The sequence below is a fragment of the Hydra viridissima genome, unplaced genomic scaffold (assembly GCF_058129835.1).
Source record: "Hydra viridissima isolate aposymbiotic clone 2 unplaced genomic scaffold, HvirCarnegie_v1 scaffold_5, whole genome shotgun sequence".
Classification (NCBI taxonomy): Eukaryota; Metazoa; Cnidaria; class Hydrozoa; order Anthoathecata; family Hydridae; genus Hydra; species Hydra viridissima.
Genome location: NW_028324304.1, coordinates 5,630,632 through 5,653,522, shown reverse-complemented (window position 1 = coordinate 5,653,522; position 22,891 = coordinate 5,630,632). Strand labels below are relative to the sequence as shown.

The window sequence follows — 22,891 nt, the reverse complement described above, 5'->3', positions numbered from 1 at the left end:
ACACTACGAAATTTTATTTAATTAATAATTGTTTTAGCAAAAAATACTTCTGTGATGTAATGTCTTCAATTTTTTGAGATCTTCTAATCTGAGGTATTCGTTAAAGTTTTATTCAATTTCTCTCATTTTTTTGATACTCTTTTCTGATAACTCTACAAATATTCATTTCTTTGGAGATTGCGATGATAAACAAATCAAGAATATCATATTCCCGCTAAACTAAACAAAAAATGGACAATTGATTGGTTTTCAAGTTTAAATTTTCACAAATTAGAAGTGTAATTTTGTTTCTAAATCATATATTTAAAATCTTCTCAACAAATTGCTAAAATCAAAACTATATCATTTTCAATCTTTAGGATAAGTTAACTTAAACTCAATATCACATGATGATATTACTTTAATAAAACGTTAAAACAAAAGTATAACTTAATTTCACCTCCTTTTATCCTTAAAACTGAAAAATCTGATAGGCACAAAAAAAACAAAAACATAGCTACCAAAGGCTCTGTTTTGATTTGGATCGATTTGTTCACTAAAAAAATCTACGCACAAATATTCGTTTTTACGTTGATTTATCCAAACGTAAAAATTTGTCTGTAATAGACATTTCTCTAATTCGATTGCGCAACTAATTTATCAGCTTGAAAAGAGGCCAGTAAGGACAAAAATGTAAACAGATAAAAACTCTTTCTCGAAATTATAAAATTAAAAACATAATTTCGCTCCAAAAGATGTCTTATTCCAACTGAAGCATTTTCAGACCAAACGAAGTGAAAAAAGGTGGAAGAGGGATCTATTGCTGTATTCCACTGTGCGGAAGTTCGTTCTATATTGTTATTATAATAACAATATGGAAAAGACTAACATTGCTGTATTTTCTAGGCCTGAGGAAATAAGTTTGTTCAGAATGCGGTTAAAAAACTTTAAAATCAGGGAATGAAGTTCCTAGCATTTTTTCATTCAAGACACCACAAGATAAGTTACCTAGAAAATCTCCATGCAAAAAGTCGAAATATCCAGAGTTTACAACTAATATTGATACTGAAACTCATACAATAATCGATTCTACCAAAAACGTAGATTGTGAAAATTGTAGACTTTTATCATCCGAAAAAATAATCATGGAAAAAAAAAATAGAATTATGTCATAAAAGTTACAGAAGCTTGCTTGAAGAATATAAAACTTTAAAAATATTAAACGACCAGCTAAAAAATAATATTTTTAGCTACCAAAATTTTGAAAAAGAAAAAATAGTTTGCCGCTATTTGTTTACATTTTTATCCTTACTGACCTCTTTTTCAAGCTGAGAAACTAGTTGCGCAATCGAATTAGAGAAATGTCTATCGTGCTTCATTTTATTTACGAGCGATTTTAGTGGTGTTTATTGAAGCTGTGTACAAGTGTTTACAACAGAAGTTTTACAGTGTTATATCATGGATGAATCTATGACAGGTATGTACATTATTTACTCTTACTACCGTTTTGAAATATTAATTACCACAAAAGTTATGTACCATGAAACTTAGTATTTTTTTAACGAATTTTAAAGTAAATTTTGACTTTAAAAGTGAAAAAGTTGTAGTGCGCATTGAAACCCTCTTAGTTTTTTTCGTTTTTCTATGAGCTTATACCACTAGCTATTTAAAAATCTTAATTTCAACTGCCTGTTGATGCCATCTAAATTTTAATCATGTTCTAAGCACATCAAGGTAAAAGATGAATTTTTCATCTTAATTTTTTTTTCTAGATGGGTCATCAGGAATACAAAAAATCTCTCGTTTGGATTTCTACAACAGTATTCAGCAGCAGGAGGCTCCAAATTTCAATGAAAAAATGGACTTAGCTGATCAAAACTTGTTATGAAGAAATCAATATACAGAAGAACTAAAAACAGTATACAAGCGTCAAATGTCGAGGTTGAAAGCTATTTTTAGAAAAATGTGGTCGTCTTCATCCAGAACTCATGAAATATTTATTAAGAAGCATGGCCCTTGGCTGCAAGGGAGTTTCCAAATACCGGGTACCCCATCCACTCCATCATCAGCAGGACGACCAAGAAAAAGTTTTGTCGATTCTAATGAACTTTCAAAGAGGAGAAAAACAGAACAGCTCAGGAAAGATGTGGAACCAGAAGCTGTTGTTTTTGCAGCTGAAACTTGTTTGACAACAAGTGGCAAAAGAAGTGCTGCAACCGTCCTCAAAGATCTTAAAACATCTCCCAAACGAGCGGGAAAGTTTAAAAAAGCCTATCGCAGCAGTCTTGAACCTACAAAAAAATCATTGACACCGTTAGATGCTCTTTTAATATTTACTGACGCAGGCCTAACAAATTCTCAATATGAAATCGTGACAAGAAGCAATGGCCCTGCTGCAGTATTTTGGTCGAAGAAAAAAAAACATGCTATTGTGAGGGCGCACTATGCATCGCTTAGCGGAAATAGGATTTTGTGCATATTTTTTAGTGATTTTTCATATTTAAACTTTTTAAGTTTTTTTTTTTTGCATTTAGTTTTTAACTCTTTATAAAAAAAAAATTATTTTAAGTTTTTTTAAACTTCTGACATCTTAAGGTTTTTTTTGAGGTTTTAAAAAACTCGCATTTTTGTTAAAATCCTTTCAAAGTATATGATAAGTGTTAAATTTCTATATTATTTTTATGCGAAATTAAAATAATCATGTATTTAATTGAATGTAAAACTAGAAATAGAAAAAAAGGGTTTTGGCATAGCATTTTTTTGCTGATTTTTTGATTTCTTAAACATTGATTGATTTGAGCATGTGGTCACAGAGGTCGCCTCGTTTTTTTTGAATAAAATATAGCTACTGCGAATTGAATTTACTGCCATGCAAAAAAATTGAGGCGACCTCTGTGACCTCATGCTTAAAAATCATTTTTACTATTGTGGATTTTATTCAAAAACCGACTAAATTCTGTGAAGTAAATGAAAATTCCGTAGTTCAACAACTTCCGGTAAGTTTTTATTTGATTCAGTTTTACCTTGCGATGATTTTTATTAACTATCAAAATGGCTACATTCACTCTTCGTCAACTTTTAACACATACATTTCCCCCAAGGCATATATTCTTAAGAAAAAATTTTAAAGCCTGTGCAAAACTTTTGGAGTCTAAGTTTATTGCACTAAATAATGCTGGTTGTATGATTAGTTTCAAAATTTTTCGAAGACTAGCTTTTGAGTTGATAAAAAACTTTAACAAATGTGGAAAAAAAAGCAGTTTGTTCTTCACTAAATACAAAGATTTTCTGGATAAAAAAATAGAATACAAATCATATGTCTGGTAAGTTTTTTATTAATTCTAAAATAAAATGTTATATATATATATATATATATATATATATATATATATATATATATATATATATATATATATATATATATATATATATATATATATATATATATAGCTTAGAAGCAGATCCTGAGCAACAGATAAGTAAATATGAGGAGGGACAACTTATTTTAAAAGAGGGTGAAAAGCTGATTCAGCAGGGTAACCTGCTCATCAAGCAGGGTGAACAAAAAATGAAGGAGGGCCAATTAATACTTGAAGGTCTTAGACTGAAGTTAAACAGGTACGTATGTGTGTATTTATATATATATATATATATATATATATATATATATATATATATATATATATATATATATATATATATATATATATATATATATATGTATATATATAAAGTTAAAAGTTGTACACACACATTTTATACATGTTTTAGGAGAAATACTGTAACAATGGGAACACCTGAAGCACCAAAACCTAGAAAATCTTTTTTAGAACTTACGAGTAGGATGAAACGTAAAAGAACTGATAATCTTCAGGGAAAAGAACTGGAAGAACTTCAACATGCTGTAAAAAGGTTTGCATCTAATCCCTCTACTGCACCCAGGTCTAATTTATATGGTCCAAATTTATCATTGCATACTTTTTGCAATTTGAGACTAACAGACAGAACATGGGCTGAATTTAAAATTGTTACACAAAATCATCATCTTGTTCCTCCAGGTTTAACCAAGTTAAAAGAATACAAAAAATTGACATATCCAGAGCAGGTGAAATATTCAGAAACTGAAGTAAAATGTAGTCTATTCAATATGATCAAACATTCAGTTTCTAGAGTGTTTGAGTATCTTTTGGAGGATGATGATAATTTTATTAAATTTTTAGCACAGGAGGAACATGATAACATATATGTTATTTGCAAAGTGGGTGGTGATGGTCAGAGTGACCAATCTGAATTTCAGAATGCAGCAACTATGAAGAGAGGTGTGGATGATTCCACTGTGTATAGTATAGTGTTTGTCTTGTTGGAGATTCGAAGTGGAAAAAAGATACTATGGAAAAATTGTAATCCAAATAGTCCAGATGCAACCCGTCATCTTATGTTTTGTTTTGCCAAAGAGACTACTAGTTTTATTCAAGAGAAGTTTGAACATTTACAAAATGAAATTTTGTCTTTAGAGAATATTAAGTTTACACTTCATGACAATACTTTTGTTATAAATTCAAGTTTGTCAACTATTTATACCACAATGAATGATGGTAAAACACTTAATGCTGTGGTATCAAAAATGCTTAAAAAAAATATAGCATCTCAGTGCTGTCATGTATGTCAAGCAAGTCCTAAGGAGTTTAATTTGGAAACCATTTGGAATAAAGATAAAGATGTAGACAAGAATATATTGAAACTTGGAATTTGCAGTCTTCATTTGTGGATATGCAGCATGGAGTGGGTTTTCAATACTGCTTGCAAACTTCCAGCAGTGAAACAAGGAAGAAAAATTCCAGCAAAAAACAGCCAAGAATTTATTGAAAACAAAAAAAAATTCCAGCACTTATTCAAAATACAATTAAAAATAAGGGTATCTTTTGTCAGGAAGGGAAGTGGTACATCCAACACTGGCAATGTTGCACGAAAATTCTTTAATAATCCATCTGTGACTGGAAGAATTCTAAATTTGAATACCACTATGATCAAACTATTTAGGGATCTGCTAATTGATATAAATAGTACAACCGCAAGACCGGATGTGAAAATTTTCAAGCAGAAATCTGAGCGTCTGTTTGGTCTCATTTCTAATGATCAGTTTTTAAAAGCCATTCCAATGTCACAGTCTGTGCATAGAATGGTAGTTCATGGTGTTTCTTTTATTAAATATTTTAAGTATCCAATAGGTTCTTTGTCTGAGAGTGCCGTTGAAGCCAGGAACAAAGCCAACAAAACTGCACGAGTAGGTCATGCACGATTAACTTCTTTTGCTGAAAATACTAGGGATACAGCTAATTATTTATTTATGACATCTGACATGTACCTATACTGTAAGAAGAACAAAATGCAAGAGGTATAAAAGCTATACTGCAAGAAGATTAAGCTGATAACTGTTCTTAAGGTAAATATTGGAGAAAGCTATGTATATCTTTAAATTTAAATATTTAATGTTATCGTTTAATTTTATTAATGATACATTTTAGGTGCTTGTGGTAGCCAATCTGATATTTCTGAGATCTTTTTACATAATCAAACGGTATGTTTTTTTTATGCTTGCAAAAAAAAAAAAAAAAAAATACTAATTGTTAGAAAAGTTGAAACATAAGAATCCCAAACTTTCATAGTGCAATTCATGAAGGCTTGTTGTAAATATTAAATGTTGCTCCACATAAGGATTGCTGAGATACGTTTAGAGTAAAAATTTTAATTATATTTCAATTGTATCTATTTATTACAGTGAATACAGTTTTTTCTTGAATGTATAATTATTAGAATTAGAATTTGATAGATAATTTCTATAATAAATAGTTTCTATCTTAAACTATACTATTTATTAACAAAACTTTTTAAAATTTTAATGTGTGTTGTTAAATAATTTTAGGAAGATAAAGAGTAATGGTTCATATTATAAAAAGAAATCAAGGAAGCATCATTAAACCATGCAGCTGTAGTTGATAAGCAACTTTTAATAAACGGCTATTTTCATAGCCACATATTGTTAAAAACCTAAAAACGGCTATTTTCATAGCCACATATTGTTAAAAACCTATTTTAGCATCAGAACCTCTATTCTGCATTTGAGGGGAGTGGAACTACTGGAGTATTTATTTTACTTTTATTTATAATAAAATACTTATGTTATTTCTTTTTTTATTTAACATGAAAATATAAGTTGGAGACTAAAAATGCCTGTAACCCCTAAAAAAGATAAACTGATATATCAGACTTAAATAGAGACTTAAAACTGATATATCAGTTTTAAATATCAAAAACTATCGGTTTTATATCTTTTTAATCAAAAATCGAATTAGTCCGGATAAACCAACTAAAAAACCGGAATAAAACCGGTTTTAAAAAAGACCGGACTTTTTTTTATAAATACACTGGCGAGCAAAAAAAAGTGAACAGTACAATTTTTCAGTAAATTATGTATTATTAATCAATTAAAAATATAATACATAAAATATAACATATCGCTTATATTAAATACATATACATACACATATATACGACTCATTTTGAAAAAAAAAATTAATATTTTGTGTGGCCACCACCATTTTTCATCACTTCATTTAATCGACGCGGCATCGACTCAATTAAATTTGCTATCAAACGGTCAGGTATCGTAACCCAAACTTGTTTTATGGCTGCCCAAAGATCATCCAAAGATGAAATATTATTTTTATGGACCTCTTTATCCATATAGTCCCACAAATTTTCAATGGGATTAAGGTCTGGACTTTGGGCAGGCCAATTTTCAAAAAGGAAGATATTGTTATCCTTGAGCCATTTTTTAACTTGTTTAGACGTATGGCAAGTAGCATTGTCATGTTGAAATTTAATTTCATCCTCTTCTAATTCTTCCAGTGTGGGCAGCAAAGATTTTTGTAGAATACTAATGTATTCTTTGGCATTTATTCGTAATCCATCTTCGACTCTATGCAATCTGCCCACACCTTTGGCAGAAAAACAACCCCAAACCATAATTCCAAGATTACCCTTTACCGTTTGGTGAATACAATCTGGATTTAATTGTTCGTTCTTACGTCTAATGCACATCTGTGGACGATCTGAATGCAAACAAAATCGTGATTCATCTGACCATAATATTTTTGTCCAGTCTGTGTTTTTATTATTTTTTACCCAAGCTAACCTTGCCTTTTTATGGCGTGCTGTAAGAAGAGGTACTTTTTTACATGGGTGTATTTTGAACCCCTGATCTTTAAGACGCCTCGAAATTGTCCATCGGCTAACCTTTTTATCATCAGAACACGTAAAAGTTTCTGCGATATGCGTCATAGTGGTTTTTCGATTTTTTAAAACATTGAATTTTAACTTGTGACAATCTCTTTCCGTCATTTTTCTTGGTCTGCCAGAACCTTTTTTTCTAGCTGTTGTTTTATTGTTTTTCTGACATGAAAGTATCTTGTGAACTCCACCAACACTAATGTTTACACCTTGAGCTTTCATAATTTGAATAATTTGGCGTATCGATTTACCGGACGCACTCATTCCAACAATGATTCCTTTTTGTTCCATTGTTAAATGAGGTCCTCTGTGAAAGAAAAATGATAATATTTTTAGAGTAATATATGAAGAAAATATTTATTTAATGATAAACTATGTATTCTAAATGAATATTTTTTTTTTCATAAGAATCCAATAACATCAAAATTAAAGGGGATTTTTCGTTTTAAATAAGTTAGAGGCATAAATAATAACCAAAATAAAAATAAAAAAAAATTACCTTTTATTTGGAGACATTTTTTTCCTTTTATTTTTTATAATAATAATATAGCGATAATACGACCTATTTCACCCACGCTCTAATATCAACTACAGATTTTGCTGACAACGTGCACTGTATTCATATCTAATGTTTAGAAGTTTATTCATGTTTTCTTTGAAAGATAAACGTAAATTCTTTGATAGTACGAACAAAAATAAACAAGCTTGTATGAGTTCCTGACCAGAGCTCTTTCATTTTATGCGTAAGCAGTCGCTGTTCACTTTTTTTTGCTCGCCAGTGTATATATAAAAACAAACAATTTCTCATAATTGATGCTTTGTTCAAAAAATTACTTCAAAATGTTAAACAGTTCTCTAGTTATAAGGCTATTTCCTTTTTTTCTATCAGCGCGACGCATAGTGGGGCGGTGGATTTAATTATTTTTGTTATTATCTTAATGTTTATTGTGTTTTGCTATAAAGGGGAAGGGGAAGGTTCGGGTTTGGTGTTATGGTTTGGGTTAAGGTTTATTTGTATTAGGTATATGGAGGTTGGGAACTAGGTTGATGGTCTGGGGAGTATTTGGTTAGGAAAGGGCGAGGTTTGAGAATAGTTTGGTTAAGAATGGGCAAGGTCTAATCAAAAAAGGCTTAACTTAAATTCGCCGTCCTCAGTATATTCTATAATATAAAAACTCAACAATTGTTCTATTAATGTGTAATGGTAAGCACTCTTATATTTGTGTGACGTAAGTGTAATAGCGCGGATATGCTAAGGTGCGCGGTAAAGCATCAAACTTTTCAATAACAATATTTAACGCATATAGTAATAACAACAATAATATTAATAATCGAAATGCAAACAAAAGTACTTACTACTGGTTCTTCTTCTCTTACTTATTTTTCTTAATAAATATTCTCAAAAATTCTCATCAATATATATACTCTTAAAATTAACTCATGCAAATATCAATAAATCAATACAGGTAATAACGCTTATTTAAAGTTACTCAAATATCTTTTCTTACCAAATCTTCTCATAAGTTTCTCTTTAAAATCTTCGTAAATACTTCTCATAAAATTCTCTTTAAATCTTTAAAAATCCTTTTCTCATAAATTCCTCTTTTAAATCTCTTAAAACTCTTTTTATAACAAAATTCTTTTTCTTCTTTAAAATCCTCTTTAAATCTCTTAAAAACTCTTTCTCTTAAAATTCTCTTTTAAATCTCTTCATCAAAAACTCTTTCTCTTCTCCCAAAGACTTCACTTAAAAACTCTAATTCTTCTTCTCTTAACTCTCCCAATAAAAACTCTCTTCAAAAACTGTCTTCCCAAAAACTCTCTCTCTCTCTCTCTGTCTGTTGGATTCTTTTTTTTTTTTTTTTGAGCTTTTATAGTTCTCCATTATTATTTGTTTCGTTGCTATATCTACTTATCATTAGTTTACTTGACAGGTAAATAGGTCTCTGTGTGCACGTCTTTTCTTAATCGTTGTTTTTTTATTTTTGCTTCATTAGTTTTCTCGTGTTTTATTTATATGACATGATGAATAAGTCTCTGTATGTCTTTTCTTAATCGTTGTTTTTTTTATTTTTTGCTTCATTAGTTTTCTCGTGTTTTATTTATATGACATGATGAATAAGTCTCTGTATGTACGTCTTTTCGCTGTTTTTAACTTTTCTCCCTCCTCACACTATCCTGATCCTGATTCGTTCACAGTCACAGAAAGTTTAGCTGAAGTAGACTTACAAAGTCTGTTAAACCATACTGCCGAAATATTGGTGTTGTATTTAGAAGAAGTTATCAAGATTCTAACGGAAAGTGGGCGTAAACATATGAAATTATCTACGAAACGGGGTTGTGATGGCTCCCAGCAGACACAGTTTAATCAAAAGTTTGAGGATGACTCTAATTCTGATGCCAGTATATTTCAATGCTCAATGGTTCCATTACACCTAACTTGTGGAGTAAATAAAAAGGTTATCTGGCAAAACCCTACACCATCGTCTCCAAGGTTTTGCAGGCCAATTCGAATTAGGTTCATAAAAGAAACTGTTGATGTAATAGCTGAAGAAATTGCTTACATGGAAAACAAAATTGCAGGCTTTAAACCAACTCAACTTCAAGACATAGCAGTAGAAAATGTGATGATGTTAACTATGATTGACGGAAAAGTCTGTAACGCAGCAACCACCACTAAATCGACCATGCGATGTTATATTTGTGGAGCAACATCAAGACAATTTAATGATTTGGACAGAACATGTGTTGACAATCAAAGCAGCTACAAATTTGGACTATCCATTCTGCATGCTAGAATACGGTGTTTTGAAAGTCTCCTTCACCTATAATATAAATTGCCTGTAAAAAAATGGCAAAAAAGGCTGAATGAAGATGAGAAGAGACTCTTCTCAGATAGGAAAAAGAAAATCCAAGATGAATTCAAGAGCAAAATGGGCATTCTTGTCGACATACCTAAGGTTGGATTTGGGAATACCAATAACGGCAACACAAGCAGGAGAATCTTCAACGACCCGGAAACATCTGCAGATATCACTGGAGTAGACTTCCGTTTAATTTCCAGAATGAAAATTATCCTAGAAGTAATTTCCAGTGGCCACAAGATTAATGTAGAAAAGTTCAGACAGTATACTTTGGATACTGCAAAGCTTTATGTTGAACTATACCCCTGGTGTCACATGACTCCAACTCTGCATAAAGTTTTAATACATGGTTCTGATATAGTAGAGAATGCGCTTTTGCCAATTGGACAGTTGTCGGAAGAGGCTGCCGAAGCCAGAAACAAACATTTCCGGGAGTACAGACTTAGCTATGCTAGAAAATTTTCTAGAAAAGATTGTAACCAAGATATCATCAATGGGCTATTGTTAACATCCGACCCTCTGTTTTCCAGCATTGGGAAAAAGAAACACAAACTTACAAAGCCTTTTTCAAAAGAAGCTGTGGAATTGCTTCTTCCTGGAGAAGTCCAAGATTCCGACACTGAAAACAACGAAAGTGAAGAATATTCTGACAATGACGAAGTGGAATCTAATTAAGTATCAAAATATAGTATGTTATTTACCATAATAAAGTTTGAAAAATAATATATCTTTTTTTTCCTCAAATCCTATTGAATAGAATAAAATGTAATCCCTAAAGTACCCATCTATTATGAACGCCACTGGCTTGGATTTGTACAAAAAACATTTAATTTACAATTTCTTGTCATATGGTAAAGTTTTCAGCTGTTAAAAAGAGAGAAATAATTTTGGTCAGCTAAAATCGTCAAATACTCCTACGTGCGATGGAGCTCTAATCAACAAAAATTCTCACCATTACCGCGGTACCTTCCCCAATCATGAATAAACTCAAAAAGAATTTCCATGGTCTTCCGGCTATTTTTAAAATAATGTAGCCGGTTTAAAAGCAACCCTAATTAAGAGATACTTTGTCAACCCCAATAAATATTAATGGATGACGTAACTATCGTTTTAAATCAAAATGTTCGAAAAACATTTTGTTTAAATTATATGAAATAACTATTAAAATAGATAGGAAAGTTATTTTTAAAATAATGATTTTGTTCAATGTAACACTTCATTTCGAACATTTTCCCCCCTCGATTTCAATGCTGTTGTTAGAATGACATAAATGGTGTAGTAAAAACTTTTTTTTTTATAATTTACGACGCCAAAATAAACTCAACTAAAAAAGCACTTAATTATAGAAAAAATAAAAAGGTTACCATTGCATCTATATGTTGCTATTAAATGTCACTTCTTTTGGTTGCTGTTGCTTCGTTCATTTTAGGCGAGTTATTTTATATTTGTTCCTCCATTATATATTACCACCTATTTCTTATTATATTAAAGCTAGACTCTTTTTAATTTGTTTAGCCTGTAACGGCAGTTTTGCATATATTACTTCTCTTGAAGTCTCTGATAGTTTCAAACAAGTGTGAGTTGTGACTTTTTCGTTTTTTAAATTGTTTTTACTTGACATGTCGTTTACAGAAAGGAAGATATTTTTGTGTATCAACTTGCTTTTACTGCTGATACAGCTTCTAGAAAATATAACTATTTGAAATTAACAAAATCTATATTCAAATTTCTGTTTTATTTTCTTAAGCATTAATATTGCTTTTTTTTTTATTGTTTTTTTTTTTTGTTTTTTACAATTTAGTGTAAATACAAGAGATAATGCACTGTTTATAGTGAATGGTACCAATGTGATTTTACGTGGTGTGTCAAGTGATTGTTATGAGGTTAGGAATATATATATATAAAATGTTTTCAGCTAGTTTTTTAAGTTTATTTGTGCTATCTTCAATTTTCTTCACCATTTTTTTTTTTTAATTTTTTCAAATAATTCTTGTTCTTATGTATTTCATTTTGAAAAGTGTGATTTGAATAAAAATGGCATACAACATGGTAGCTATATTACTGCTGTGGTTGATACAACACATTCATGGAATTATGTTGTCATAAAAAATCAAAGCCTCAAAGAGTATATAACATGTCAGTAAGTCTCTTTCTGTATTTATAATTTATGCAAATTTTTTAAAATTATTTCTAATATAAATATACAAAGGTTCTTTAAACGTTTCAATAACTCTTAATAAAATAATGAAATCTTAATAAAATAATGAAATCTTAATAAAATAATAAAATCTTAATAAAATAATGAAATCTTAATAAAATAATGAAATCTTAATAAAATAATGAAATCTTAATACCTCATTTGATTCTTAACTGTTTTTGTTTTTTGTATATGAAAAAGGGTTTTAATGACTGCCTTAATAAAAGATTCACTTCACAAAAAAATGTAATCCTAAAATTTTACTTAAAAATATAAACAAAAATCACTAACTCATTAATTTTTAGTGGTAGTTATCAATTTGAAGAACATGGAACTTACTTGATGGATGTTTATGAAAATTCTTGCAGCCCAATAAAAATTATTAAACAGCCAAGTTTTACTTATTTACGTAAGTCTCTTATACTTTTCATTGCCAAATGACACTACAGCAATCACTATGATGATTGTCATTTAGAGATATCATCATATTGTTGTATTATTTATTTGAAGCCTTGCTTCTTTTGTATAAGTTTATTTGAAAGTATGAAAGTTTTTTGTTTTTTTTATTAATAAAATGTAATTGTCTGGTATGATATTTTATTATCTACTAAGTGGCAAATAATGCAAGCTTCTTGTAAATTATGGAACTTCAGTTGCAAAGTAAACAAACAAAATACCTACAACTGATGATTAATTTATCTATTTTGCTTTAAGAGTTTTTACCAGTATTAATTAGTTTTTTGTTTAAGATTTCTTGCAACTTAAAATAGTTTATCATTTTAGATTTTTTTAAATGTATAAAAAAGTTATGAAACAGTTTTAAACAAGTGAATGAGGCTATAAGTATAAAATAAATTTTGAAAACTCTGCCCACTTAAAGTCCTTCTAGACAAGCCCCAAATTTCTATTTATAACACAGTCTTTTTTCAGTTCAAACATAATTAACTATAAGTCATATTTGTGGCAGTATTTTGAAATTAAATTGAAGCAGTCTATCCAAACAAAAGCAACTTTTATAATGCATGATTTAGCTTCAAGACTGTATTTAGATAGAGTTAAACAAACCAAAAAGAAACAACTGTAGAAAGTAAAATTTCTATGAAAACCTTTAATGTTGGTAATCAACTCTAATTATTAGTTTCAGTAAGATAAAGAGTGATAATGGCTACTTGTCTAATTGTAGTTGTATTGTTTGTAAATATATTTGGAATAGCTGTAAATGAATCAGAAGAGTTAACATCACTTGGTGTTATGATTAAGTCTTTTTGAGAGACCCACATTTTTACCTTGTTTGGTTTCAGTGTACTGTCTTTATTCTATACTAAAATCAATTGCAAATAAAAACGGAAGTTGTTTATTGTATCTAACAACAATAAAGTTAATGTTCAAATTTTTCAAGTTAGCACATGTGGTAATTTTTTACTTTGCTTTTATCTATCTATATGGAAAAAAATTAGAAATAATCAGATTACAAACAAAACAAATAAAATTGGTGTATAGTTCCAATTTTATTTACAGTTGAACATTCTATATAAGCCTTGAATATGATATATAATTTTAAGAATAGTTAACAGCTTCAGCTGGATAAAAGAATCTGTCTTTTCACTTTTGTTATGCAAAGTTACAAGAAAGTTTTGTTAGCTTCTAAATCAAATTACTTCTTGTGATTCCAGAAGATAATGAAGTTCTTTTAATAATTGTATTAAGTTAGATCAGAAAAATAAAAAAATATTTTAAAAGATTGTAAAATTTGGCTCAGAATTTTAGTGGATTTCATTGTTAGCTGAATTAATGCAGAACACCCTGAAATACTGCAATATTTTGTTATGATATAAATGATATAAAGTAAGGTATGAAAGTTTATATATTATTTAAAATAAATACAATAAAAAATAAGCTGATTTAAAAATAAATAAATTTTTAAATAAACTTGTTATATTAAAAAAAAGAGCTTTAGATAAACTCATATATTTTTTAAAGCAAATACAATTACAAATAAACTCATTAGTTCAAACAGATAAAAACTTGTAAATAACAGTTTTTCACATTTTACCTTAAGTATACAAAATCCATGAATAGTTTTTATTAAATAAAACTTGTTTTTTTTAACTTTTAACTTTTCTGTATACTAATTGGTTAAAAGAAAGCTTTTTCTTTTTTAAATGATTCACCCAGAAAACTATATTCTACAGTTATATATTAAATACAACTTGTAAATTTTTGAAATCAGTGGACTTGAAATTGCAGACTGTTAAAAATGTTTCTGAGAAAGTCATTTAGTTTTAGTCTCTTATATTACGGTATTTTATTTATTAGCATTGATTGTGCTGCTTGCAGTGTTGATATTCCTGGTTGTCATTTACAAAGTTGGAATATCTGTTTGGAGGTATGTTTTGTTATCTAGACATCATCTTAGTCATCCTGTCAACTTAGAAGTGTGTTTTAGTCATCTGGAAGTTATTGTGTCCTAGGTGATTCTGTATAATTTTTGATTTAACTCCATTTTTTAAAATTATCTAGTTGGTTCCTCTTACTTAATAGTTTTGTATAGTGGGTTGGCCAATAAGTTAATATATTTTTTCCTAGAACATAGGCAAGCTCAGTAGGAAACCAAAAAATTATGCAGCAAATACTATGTGTAAATTTGTTTTTGATGATTGTTTAAAATCATAATTATAATTGATGCCTGTTAGTGTTAATTTATCATATAACAACTTTCATCAATAGCAATAGAAAAATACTTACAATAATTACATGGTTGCATAAATTATAGGCTATTTCATCAACTCTTCTTATAAATGTTTTTCTATAAAGAGCAACGTTTTCAGTTGTTGTTTTTTTTTTAAATCTGTAACTCAAGAATTCAACTTCAAGGTTTTTTTTATGAATTGATCTCAGAGTTATGACAATAGCAGAAGGTGCAGTTGATGTTTCAAGTATCACAAAAAATCCCATTTAAAAAGCGAACTTGCATTTCTAATATCTGATTATAATGTAAAATGGTGAAACTTTTAATGAATTATCAGCAGTTACACTTTCAAAAACATCTTTGATATTTTTATCAGTGATAAACAGCTATCAAAAATTATTAAAAATCAGTTTAAAATATTTTGTTTAAAAGTTTAAATCTCTTCGCATATGTATTGATTTTTGAACTTTTTTATGTTTTAAGTTGTTCTTCAATATGACCTGATTTTGCCTTTATTTTGAGTTTTCTGAAACTGGTTTAACTACTTCATACCTTTGAATGGCAGTGCTTGCACACTTTGTATCGCATAGTGCTAACCTGAGCACTGTATGTGTTGGACTTGTTTACATTTTATATAATTAAGAAGTACAAAATGTTCGCTTGTGTTTATTTGACACTGAGTTGATTTGTTTTAAAAGCATTATTATTTACTGCTTATTTAACTTTATCCCATAATTATCTTTATGATACATAATGGGATTATGAGATCATCTTTCTAACTACTCATTTCCTAAAAAACTCGGGGAAAAAATGCTATAAAAAAAATATTTTTTCATTTGAGGAGCAAGCTCTTTGAAATTAGTAAGTCTTCTATATAAAAACTGGATGTTCAATGATATTTCTGGAGTTTAGGATAAAACTCATAGAAGAATATGTAAAAAAATTTGCCAGATTTTTATTCTAAACATGGGCATCCTATTAAAACTCCAAATCACTTGTGACTAACAGAATGTCACTTTTTAAAAACAATTCTAATAAATGGAAAAAGTAGAAAGACCTATAAAAAGTTGTATACTTTGCTGCTCAAAGCATGATGCAATATTTTGGTGTTCATTTTTTGCTGTTCTGATTGTGTGTTTTTTTTTTTTTAATACTTTATACCTTTTTTTACTTTCAACTTTTTTTGAAATAGATTATTTTTAAATTGCCTAAAACCTTTAAATATAGAATTAAAAAAAACTGATGTTTTTAATATAATTTTTGTCAAAATGACCCAACCATTTAGTGGTTAACCTTATTGAAGTTTGACCTTATGTCCTGAATTCTACCACTTAATAATGAGTAAGAACCCTGAGAATGGCACAATCAACTCAAGATACTTTTTTTTACTCTTTGTGTTGTTCTTTTGTATTGTATTTGAGTCTGTATTGATCAGCATTTGAATTTTTAATTTTTTGATATTTGTTAGGCATTATACCAAACCTTCACGTCCTGGTTATTTGTCAATGGTGCGATTGTTTTTTTCAACTTTGATTATTTTTTATGATATGCTTTTCATTTTTTATGTTTTTTTATTTTTTATTTTTTCTTTTATTTTGTATATCATAAATACATAAATAAGCAGTTGAATGCCCTACTACTAAAAGTACTTCAGTTGCAAAATAACCATTTTAAGAAAATCTAGTAAAAATCTAAAATAATCCTGATGATTTTTATTTTTTATATAATTTTATGAGATGAATTTTGGTTTTCATATTTGGCTTTATTTATATTTTATTCCAATATTAAGAATTCTGGTCCCAGAAACCTAAAAAAGTTATAACCAAAAGCAGAAAGCTTTTCTATTTTGATGAAGTATTTCATACATTCATACAAACATCAGAAAAAGCAAATTTATTTCAGAACTTTGTACTTAGAAGGCAGAAAAGCAACATTAGACTGGATTTGTTTTAATGGCAAAAAAACATTTTTTACCTTTAAAATGGTTGTCTCAGAACATTTTGTAGTCATAGAGATTTGGATAAGCGTAACTTGGCCCTTCTCAAGCTAAACTCTAATAGTATTATTGAAATTATTTATAAACAGGTGGTCATATGCTTTTTTTATAATCAATTACTTTTACAATTGGGGGTTAGCATATATCAGGTAGTCTGTCAACGGTTTATTTAAATCCATATTCTCAATCAGTGATGACCACTCTGAAGATAGTGCAACCTTGTTTTATCTTTTTTTTTTTTTTTAATGTCTAAAAATCTTTATTACAAGGTATGCAGCTTTTTCCTTGATTGAAAAATTATTAAAAACTTCTGTTAAAGGAGTACTTCTTTATACAATAATTTGCTAGGCAAAAGTATTTTAACTTTTGCCTACTAACAAACTATTTTCTCCTTCATTTCTTTTTTAAAACAAATTGGCTTTTGTACTTTTAGGATGGTGTTAAGGTCTTTAAATAGGTTTTTTTTTTTTTGAGAACTCAAAAAAATATTATCTTTGTTATTTTCCTTAATAATTTACTTATTTGCCTTTATCTTATAAAAATCACAAAACAAAAATTGAAAAATAAAAAAGTGATTGCATTTTATACCATACCTCAATTACAACTAATGATAAGAAATGATAGGATTTCAAATGGTCAAATTATTAAATTAGTTATAAATTGTCACCATTAGTTTTAATTATATTAATTTTCATTATAATAATGTTACTTTTATATTAGTTTTAATTAGTTTAAAGATTTTTTATTTCAGGAGGATAATGAAAATTGTGAAAAGAAGAATTCTGAACACCTTGACAATACGGCTAATTTTTTTAGCAAATCGGTGCAAAGAAATCGAATTAAGTCCATTGACACATTTCGAGGGTTAATTTCTTGTTTCAAATTTTTTTTCTTTAAAACATCTTTTTGTTTTATTTTTTTTGCTAATTAAATTTCTTCAGTACCATCAAAGAAGAAAAAAATTCATCTTTTTTATTGTCTTAACAAAAATCTTTTTTTTTTTATATATATGATATTACAAATCACACATCTTACTTTAGAATTAGCTTAACTGTTATGATATTTGTCAATTATGATGGTGGTGGGTATTGGTTTTTCACTCATTCAGCATGGAATGGTAAGGAAATAATAATAGCTTGGCAAAAAATTACATACAAAACACACAATTATTTATTTAGTACCGTGTATTTTTTTTTTTTTTTTTTTTTTATTACATTTAATTATAGTATGTTGTAATTACTGTTTGATTTCAGGACTAACTGTTGCTGATTTATTGTTCCCCTGGTTTATTTTTATAATGGGTTCATCAATCTATATCTCTTGCCATTCCCTTCTAAAGAAGCTATCTAAGAGAAAAATATCTCAAAAAATTTTGGTCCGTGCAGCAAAACTTTTTATTCTTGGACTTTTTTTAAATAATGGTAAGTTTTAAAAAAAAAATCTCTGTTAAATAAAAAAATTACTTACTAAATGAATACAGACGAGGTTTTCCTAGCTAAACTGGCATTTTTGATTAAAGTTTTTTTTATTTACAACTTTACATTAATCGTTTTAATTTATGCAGTTTTTTTAAAGGATCTGATTTAGCTAAGTGGAGATTACCAGGGGTGTTGCAGCGTTTTGCTATCTCCTATTTAGTTGTTGCACTTGTTTTTATATGGCTGTCTTCTGCAAAGGAGGAACCTCAAGTAACATAATATTGCAACTCTTACATGAATTGTTTGTAACATTATTTAGTTGCCTTTTGCATTTCTATAAAAATTAAAGAAGGAAAAAAAAAAATTTTTTTTAAAAAATACTTTTTTTAAATTTTAGCCTAGTAATTCTTATTGGAAAGATATGTTTCGTGATGTATGGTTCCCTTTGCAACATTTATTTATGCTTTTCTTACTGACTATTTATTTGCTTATCATATATTTTGTAAATGAACCAGGTTGTCCAAGGTAACTTTTTTTACATTTATGATCCTAATTTTTTTTCCTTTTTCCTAATATGAAAGTTAAAATTTTCTCAATATGAAAATTTTTTAATTTAGCTGATCTGATAACACTGTTTACAAAAGTAGTATAGATTTACCTATTGAAAGGGTTATGAAAATCTCATTGGATTGTTGGTATTTTGTTGAACTGGTATTGTAATTGGCACGCCTATTTTTTAGGTGTAATAAATGGGGTTTTATAGTTACAGCTTATTTTATTGCATCAAAAAAACATCAAATTTCATTCCAGTGTAGAATTTAATTCCTATTTTAACGATAGTTTTGTCCTCCCGGAACTATTGTTTAGAATTGCAATCAATCTTTGTTTTGTTTTCTTTCAGTATTGTTTTATAGAGCTTAATGAGTCCCATACAAACAGAAGTTTATACGTGTCTACTAGTACCACCGCCTTAAATCTGTTTAGTTGACAATTTAGAACCTGGCTTATTCATTTACCCATCATAGTTGGTTGGAAACTTTTCTTGTTTTTTGTTAAAATACTATCAAAGATCTTAAATCAACCAAGACACCTGTAAATCCTCTGGCTTGGTTGAGATCTTTGATAAAATTGTAACAAAGTCTTTTATCTTAATTTTATTTAAATTAAATTAGTATTTTTGAAATATGAATGTTGTAAAATATGAAGAGTACATAATACCCATTAACTAATGTTCATAAATTAATGTTCATATTTAATGCTACCATATTTCTGTATCAAATGTTAAATATTTCATATTTGATACAGAAATATGGTAGATTCTTTTGCAGAAATTTGAGTGGTATTTTATATACAGTATAGAAATTTATAGCAATTAATTTCTGATGCTAAACTCTACCTTCTAGGCCTATTAGGGCTTCTTACATATAGTAAATAAATTCAAATGATTTCAAGTGTTTAGCTTAAAAAATATTACTGTTTTTTTTTTTTTTGGGGTGGGGGGTAAATTATATATTTTAGAGTGATTTTTATAATTTTTGTAATTTAAATGTTTTAGTTTAATTAAAGACTTTTTTTAGAGGTTACTTTGGTCCTGGTGGCTATGGTGATAAAGGTTCCTACAAACATTGCACAGGTGGTGCATCAGGTTATATTGATAGGTCCTTGTTTGGTATTAATCATATTTACAGAAATCCAACTTGCAAGGTTTGTTTTTGTACTATAAAAATTTTAAAATTTGATTGTACCAATCAAATCTCTTTTTTTTAATTTTTATTGTTGCTAACTTTTTATAATTTGTTGTCATAGATTATGTGTCTACTAGTACCACCGTCTATTTGTGTTGTATTTAATCAATGTCTGCTAGATAATTAATCAATATTAGATGATTTGTCATAGATGAAGTTCTTTACAATATTTATATAACATTTTTGATATTTTGCTGGAACTTTGTATTTTTTAAAATTTGGTCTTTTTTTACCACTCCCAACATTTGGTTATTGAAAGCAATCTCTTTTCCATTCCCAACAATTGGTTAGTGAAGTCTCTTTAGTTTCTTTGGTGGACATGCTAATGCTTTTTAATCTTCTTTTCACTTTCTATTTTGTTCTTGTTTTGGTAGGTAAAGAGTTTTCCAATGTATTCTATCAAATTCGTTTTCATGCATCAGTTTTGTAACTTTTTTCAAACAAAATTGTTTAAGTGAAAATTAAAAGCCATACAGTTGGTCAGCTTGCTTGGAATAAATAATCTTTTTATGATATCAGCAACCTTTTGTGTACTTGATAAAAATTTTGTTCTCTTTATTACTCTGTTCAGTAAATTAATGAACTTGTTGATATCATGTTTTCAGTACTTATGAACTTGTTGATGCTGTGTATAATTGTGATAAAAACAACAATAATGCTTTCCACTCTTAACAGTTAAACTTTTCACTAATTTTAAATCTTGCACAGTTAAACTATTTTTATTAAGTTTTAATATTTTAGGGTTTGTATCAATGCATTGCATATGATCCTGAGGGGTTGTTGGGAACAATACCATCAATCTTGCTAACCTATTTGGGGTTACAGGTAGAATTATAGTATTTACCATGTGTATGAATATTATTAAAGAAATTCGGATATAATTTTTTAATTAAAATCTAGTCTATGATGATGGACAATTTGTGGTGATAAATAGATGGTTCTTCTGGTTTTAAATATAAAGATTTATTAAAAAAATGGTTGATACTATTTGTTTTGATACTTGAAAATTGAAATAAGTTTGAAATAAGTTAAATAAATGCCTTAGGTCTTATGAATATTTATTTATAAACTGTTAGTTTAATTATTTATATTGCAGCCTTTTCTTCTTTGAAATAGAACAGATCAATAGTTTTTGAAAAATGTATATGAGAAACATTTTTTTCTATTCTGTTGTTTTCTATCAAGATATTGAATTTTATGTGATAATTATTTAATTTTAGGCTGCACGAGTTTTATTTTTAAATAGAGACAGAACAAGTCATATTGTTCGTTGGTCTATCTGGTCTGTTGTTCTGGTATGTTGCAATAATTAAAATGAGTTTATAAAAATAAAAATGCAATTAAAATGTTATTCTATGAATGTTTTCTTACCAAAAGGGTGTGCTTGCTATTGGCCTTTGTGGAGGAAAAGCAAATGGTGGTCCTATACCAATTAATAAGAATTTGTGGTAAGAACAGTAATTGTATGCAAATATTTTTTACGGCATATATCAAAAAAGATATGTTGACTATCAAGTTATAAACAGTTTATTTTAATTTTGTTTTGACAAATATTACGGTTTGTTTTTACCTTTTTCTCTTGGGAAAAAGGTTCTCCTGTTAATCAAAAATAATTAAAATTAATGTTGTTTATAAAAACATGTAACATAAATTCGTTTTATGTTCCATTTTTATTTTATATTTGAGAGAAATTCTTACATTGTTATATCTTTCTTATTGTTGCTATCTTGGTGATAAATTTCATATACTTGTTGTTTTTATGCTTATTGTTATGACATTAAGAAAGTTTCTAAATCAATTTTTTTTAAATGTTTTGTTTAATTTGTGTTAACCAATTTATCTTCTGGTCATCTGCAATTTCAAAACTGTTTAATTTGCATTGTGAAAATCATTTTAAACTTAAGCAGCCATGATGTTGAATAATCAAAAAAGAAGCAATTTGTTATATGATTTCTTCTCTTTTAACAGGTCTTTGTCATTCATATTTGCCATGGGATCAACAGCTTTTATAACGCTTCTGGCTTGCTATGTGTTAGTAGATGTTACAGAAATCTGGAGCGGAGCTCCTTTTTATTATGCAGGTAATTAATTTTAAAGTAGCTTTACCTTCTCTTTTCAACTTCTATTGATTATTTCATTACATCTACAGAATTTTTACAAAATCTGTTTTTTTTTTAAAGAAAAAAAAGTGTAAATAAAGTAATTAGTTTTTTATTTATTTGTGGATTTTCTTTTAATTTCAACTTTAGGGATGAACTCAATACTTTTATACTGTTGCCATGAGATTTTTGAAGACTACTTCCCATTTAATTTCAAAAATAACGACTCTCACGCTCAATTAACCATCCGTTCTTCAGTTGGGTGTGCCGTCTGGCTTCTTGTATCTTATATTTGTTATGTACAGAAAATCTTTCTTAAATTGTAAAAATGATACAAGCAATTATTTTATATAAAAGTTTGATGCAGAATTTAATTTTTCTTATTAAAACCGGATTCATTAATATAGTTTTTAAAAATATATATCACGGATATTTTTTATTTTACCTGAAATTAAATCAAATAAGATGTTTGTCTTTCATTCATTAAACAAATAGGACGTTTGTTGTTTTTGTTTTTTGTTTCATGTAACGAACTTATTAGTTTAAAATACATCTGTTTTTTTTTTTGTATTGCGGTTTTTTAGTCTCCTTGGATGTTTTTAACTCAGAAGAAG

General features: G+C 28.3%; 4 protein-coding genes across 5 annotated transcripts in view; all 4 read left to right on the top strand.

Moving 5' to 3' along the window:
• LOC149888176 (uncharacterized) overlaps positions 1–22,891 on the top strand; it is a 154,664-nt gene that overhangs the window by 96,645 nt on the left and 35,128 nt on the right. The window lies entirely within an intron of this gene.
• Positions 1,343–2,520, top strand: LOC149888180 (uncharacterized). The gene is made up of 3 exons (XM_090089020.1): positions 1,343–1,456; positions 1,752–2,451; positions 2,514–2,520. The coding sequence occupies exons 2-3, from the start codon at positions 1,913–1,915 to the stop codon at positions 2,518–2,520; spliced, it is 546 nt and encodes a 181-aa protein (XP_089945146.1). The 5' UTR covers positions 1,343–1,456; positions 1,752–1,912.
• LOC149888179 (uncharacterized) lies at positions 2,861–5,757 on the top strand. The gene is made up of 4 exons (XM_090086996.1): positions 2,861–3,302; positions 3,430–3,597; positions 3,751–5,422; positions 5,505–5,757. Exons 1-3 carry the CDS (start codon positions 3,031–3,033, stop codon positions 5,378–5,380), a joined length of 2,070 nt encoding a protein of 689 aa, XP_089943122.1. The 5' UTR covers positions 2,861–3,030; the 3' UTR covers positions 5,381–5,422; positions 5,505–5,757.
• LOC145188961 (heparan-alpha-glucosaminide N-acetyltransferase-like) lies at positions 11,238–22,769 on the top strand. Of its 2 annotated transcripts, none has more exons than XM_090086994.1 (18): positions 11,238–11,562; positions 11,649–11,709; positions 11,935–12,016; positions 12,152–12,269; positions 12,636–12,739; positions 14,647–14,716; positions 16,488–16,527; positions 17,767–17,879; positions 18,056–18,132; positions 18,269–18,436; positions 18,591–18,703; positions 18,831–18,958; positions 20,011–20,137; positions 20,920–21,003; positions 21,399–21,473; positions 21,556–21,626; positions 22,147–22,259; positions 22,428–22,769. In XM_090086994.1, exons 4-18 carry the CDS (start codon positions 12,220–12,222, stop codon positions 22,601–22,603), a joined length of 1,509 nt encoding a protein of 502 aa, XP_089943120.1. In that variant the 5' UTR covers positions 11,238–11,562; positions 11,649–11,709; positions 11,935–12,016; positions 12,152–12,219; the 3' UTR covers positions 22,604–22,769. The 2 variants fall into 2 exon arrangements, with proteins under 2 accessions (XP_089943120.1, XP_089943119.1); XM_090086993.1 differs by having other exon boundaries at positions 11,375–11,562; positions 12,152–12,273.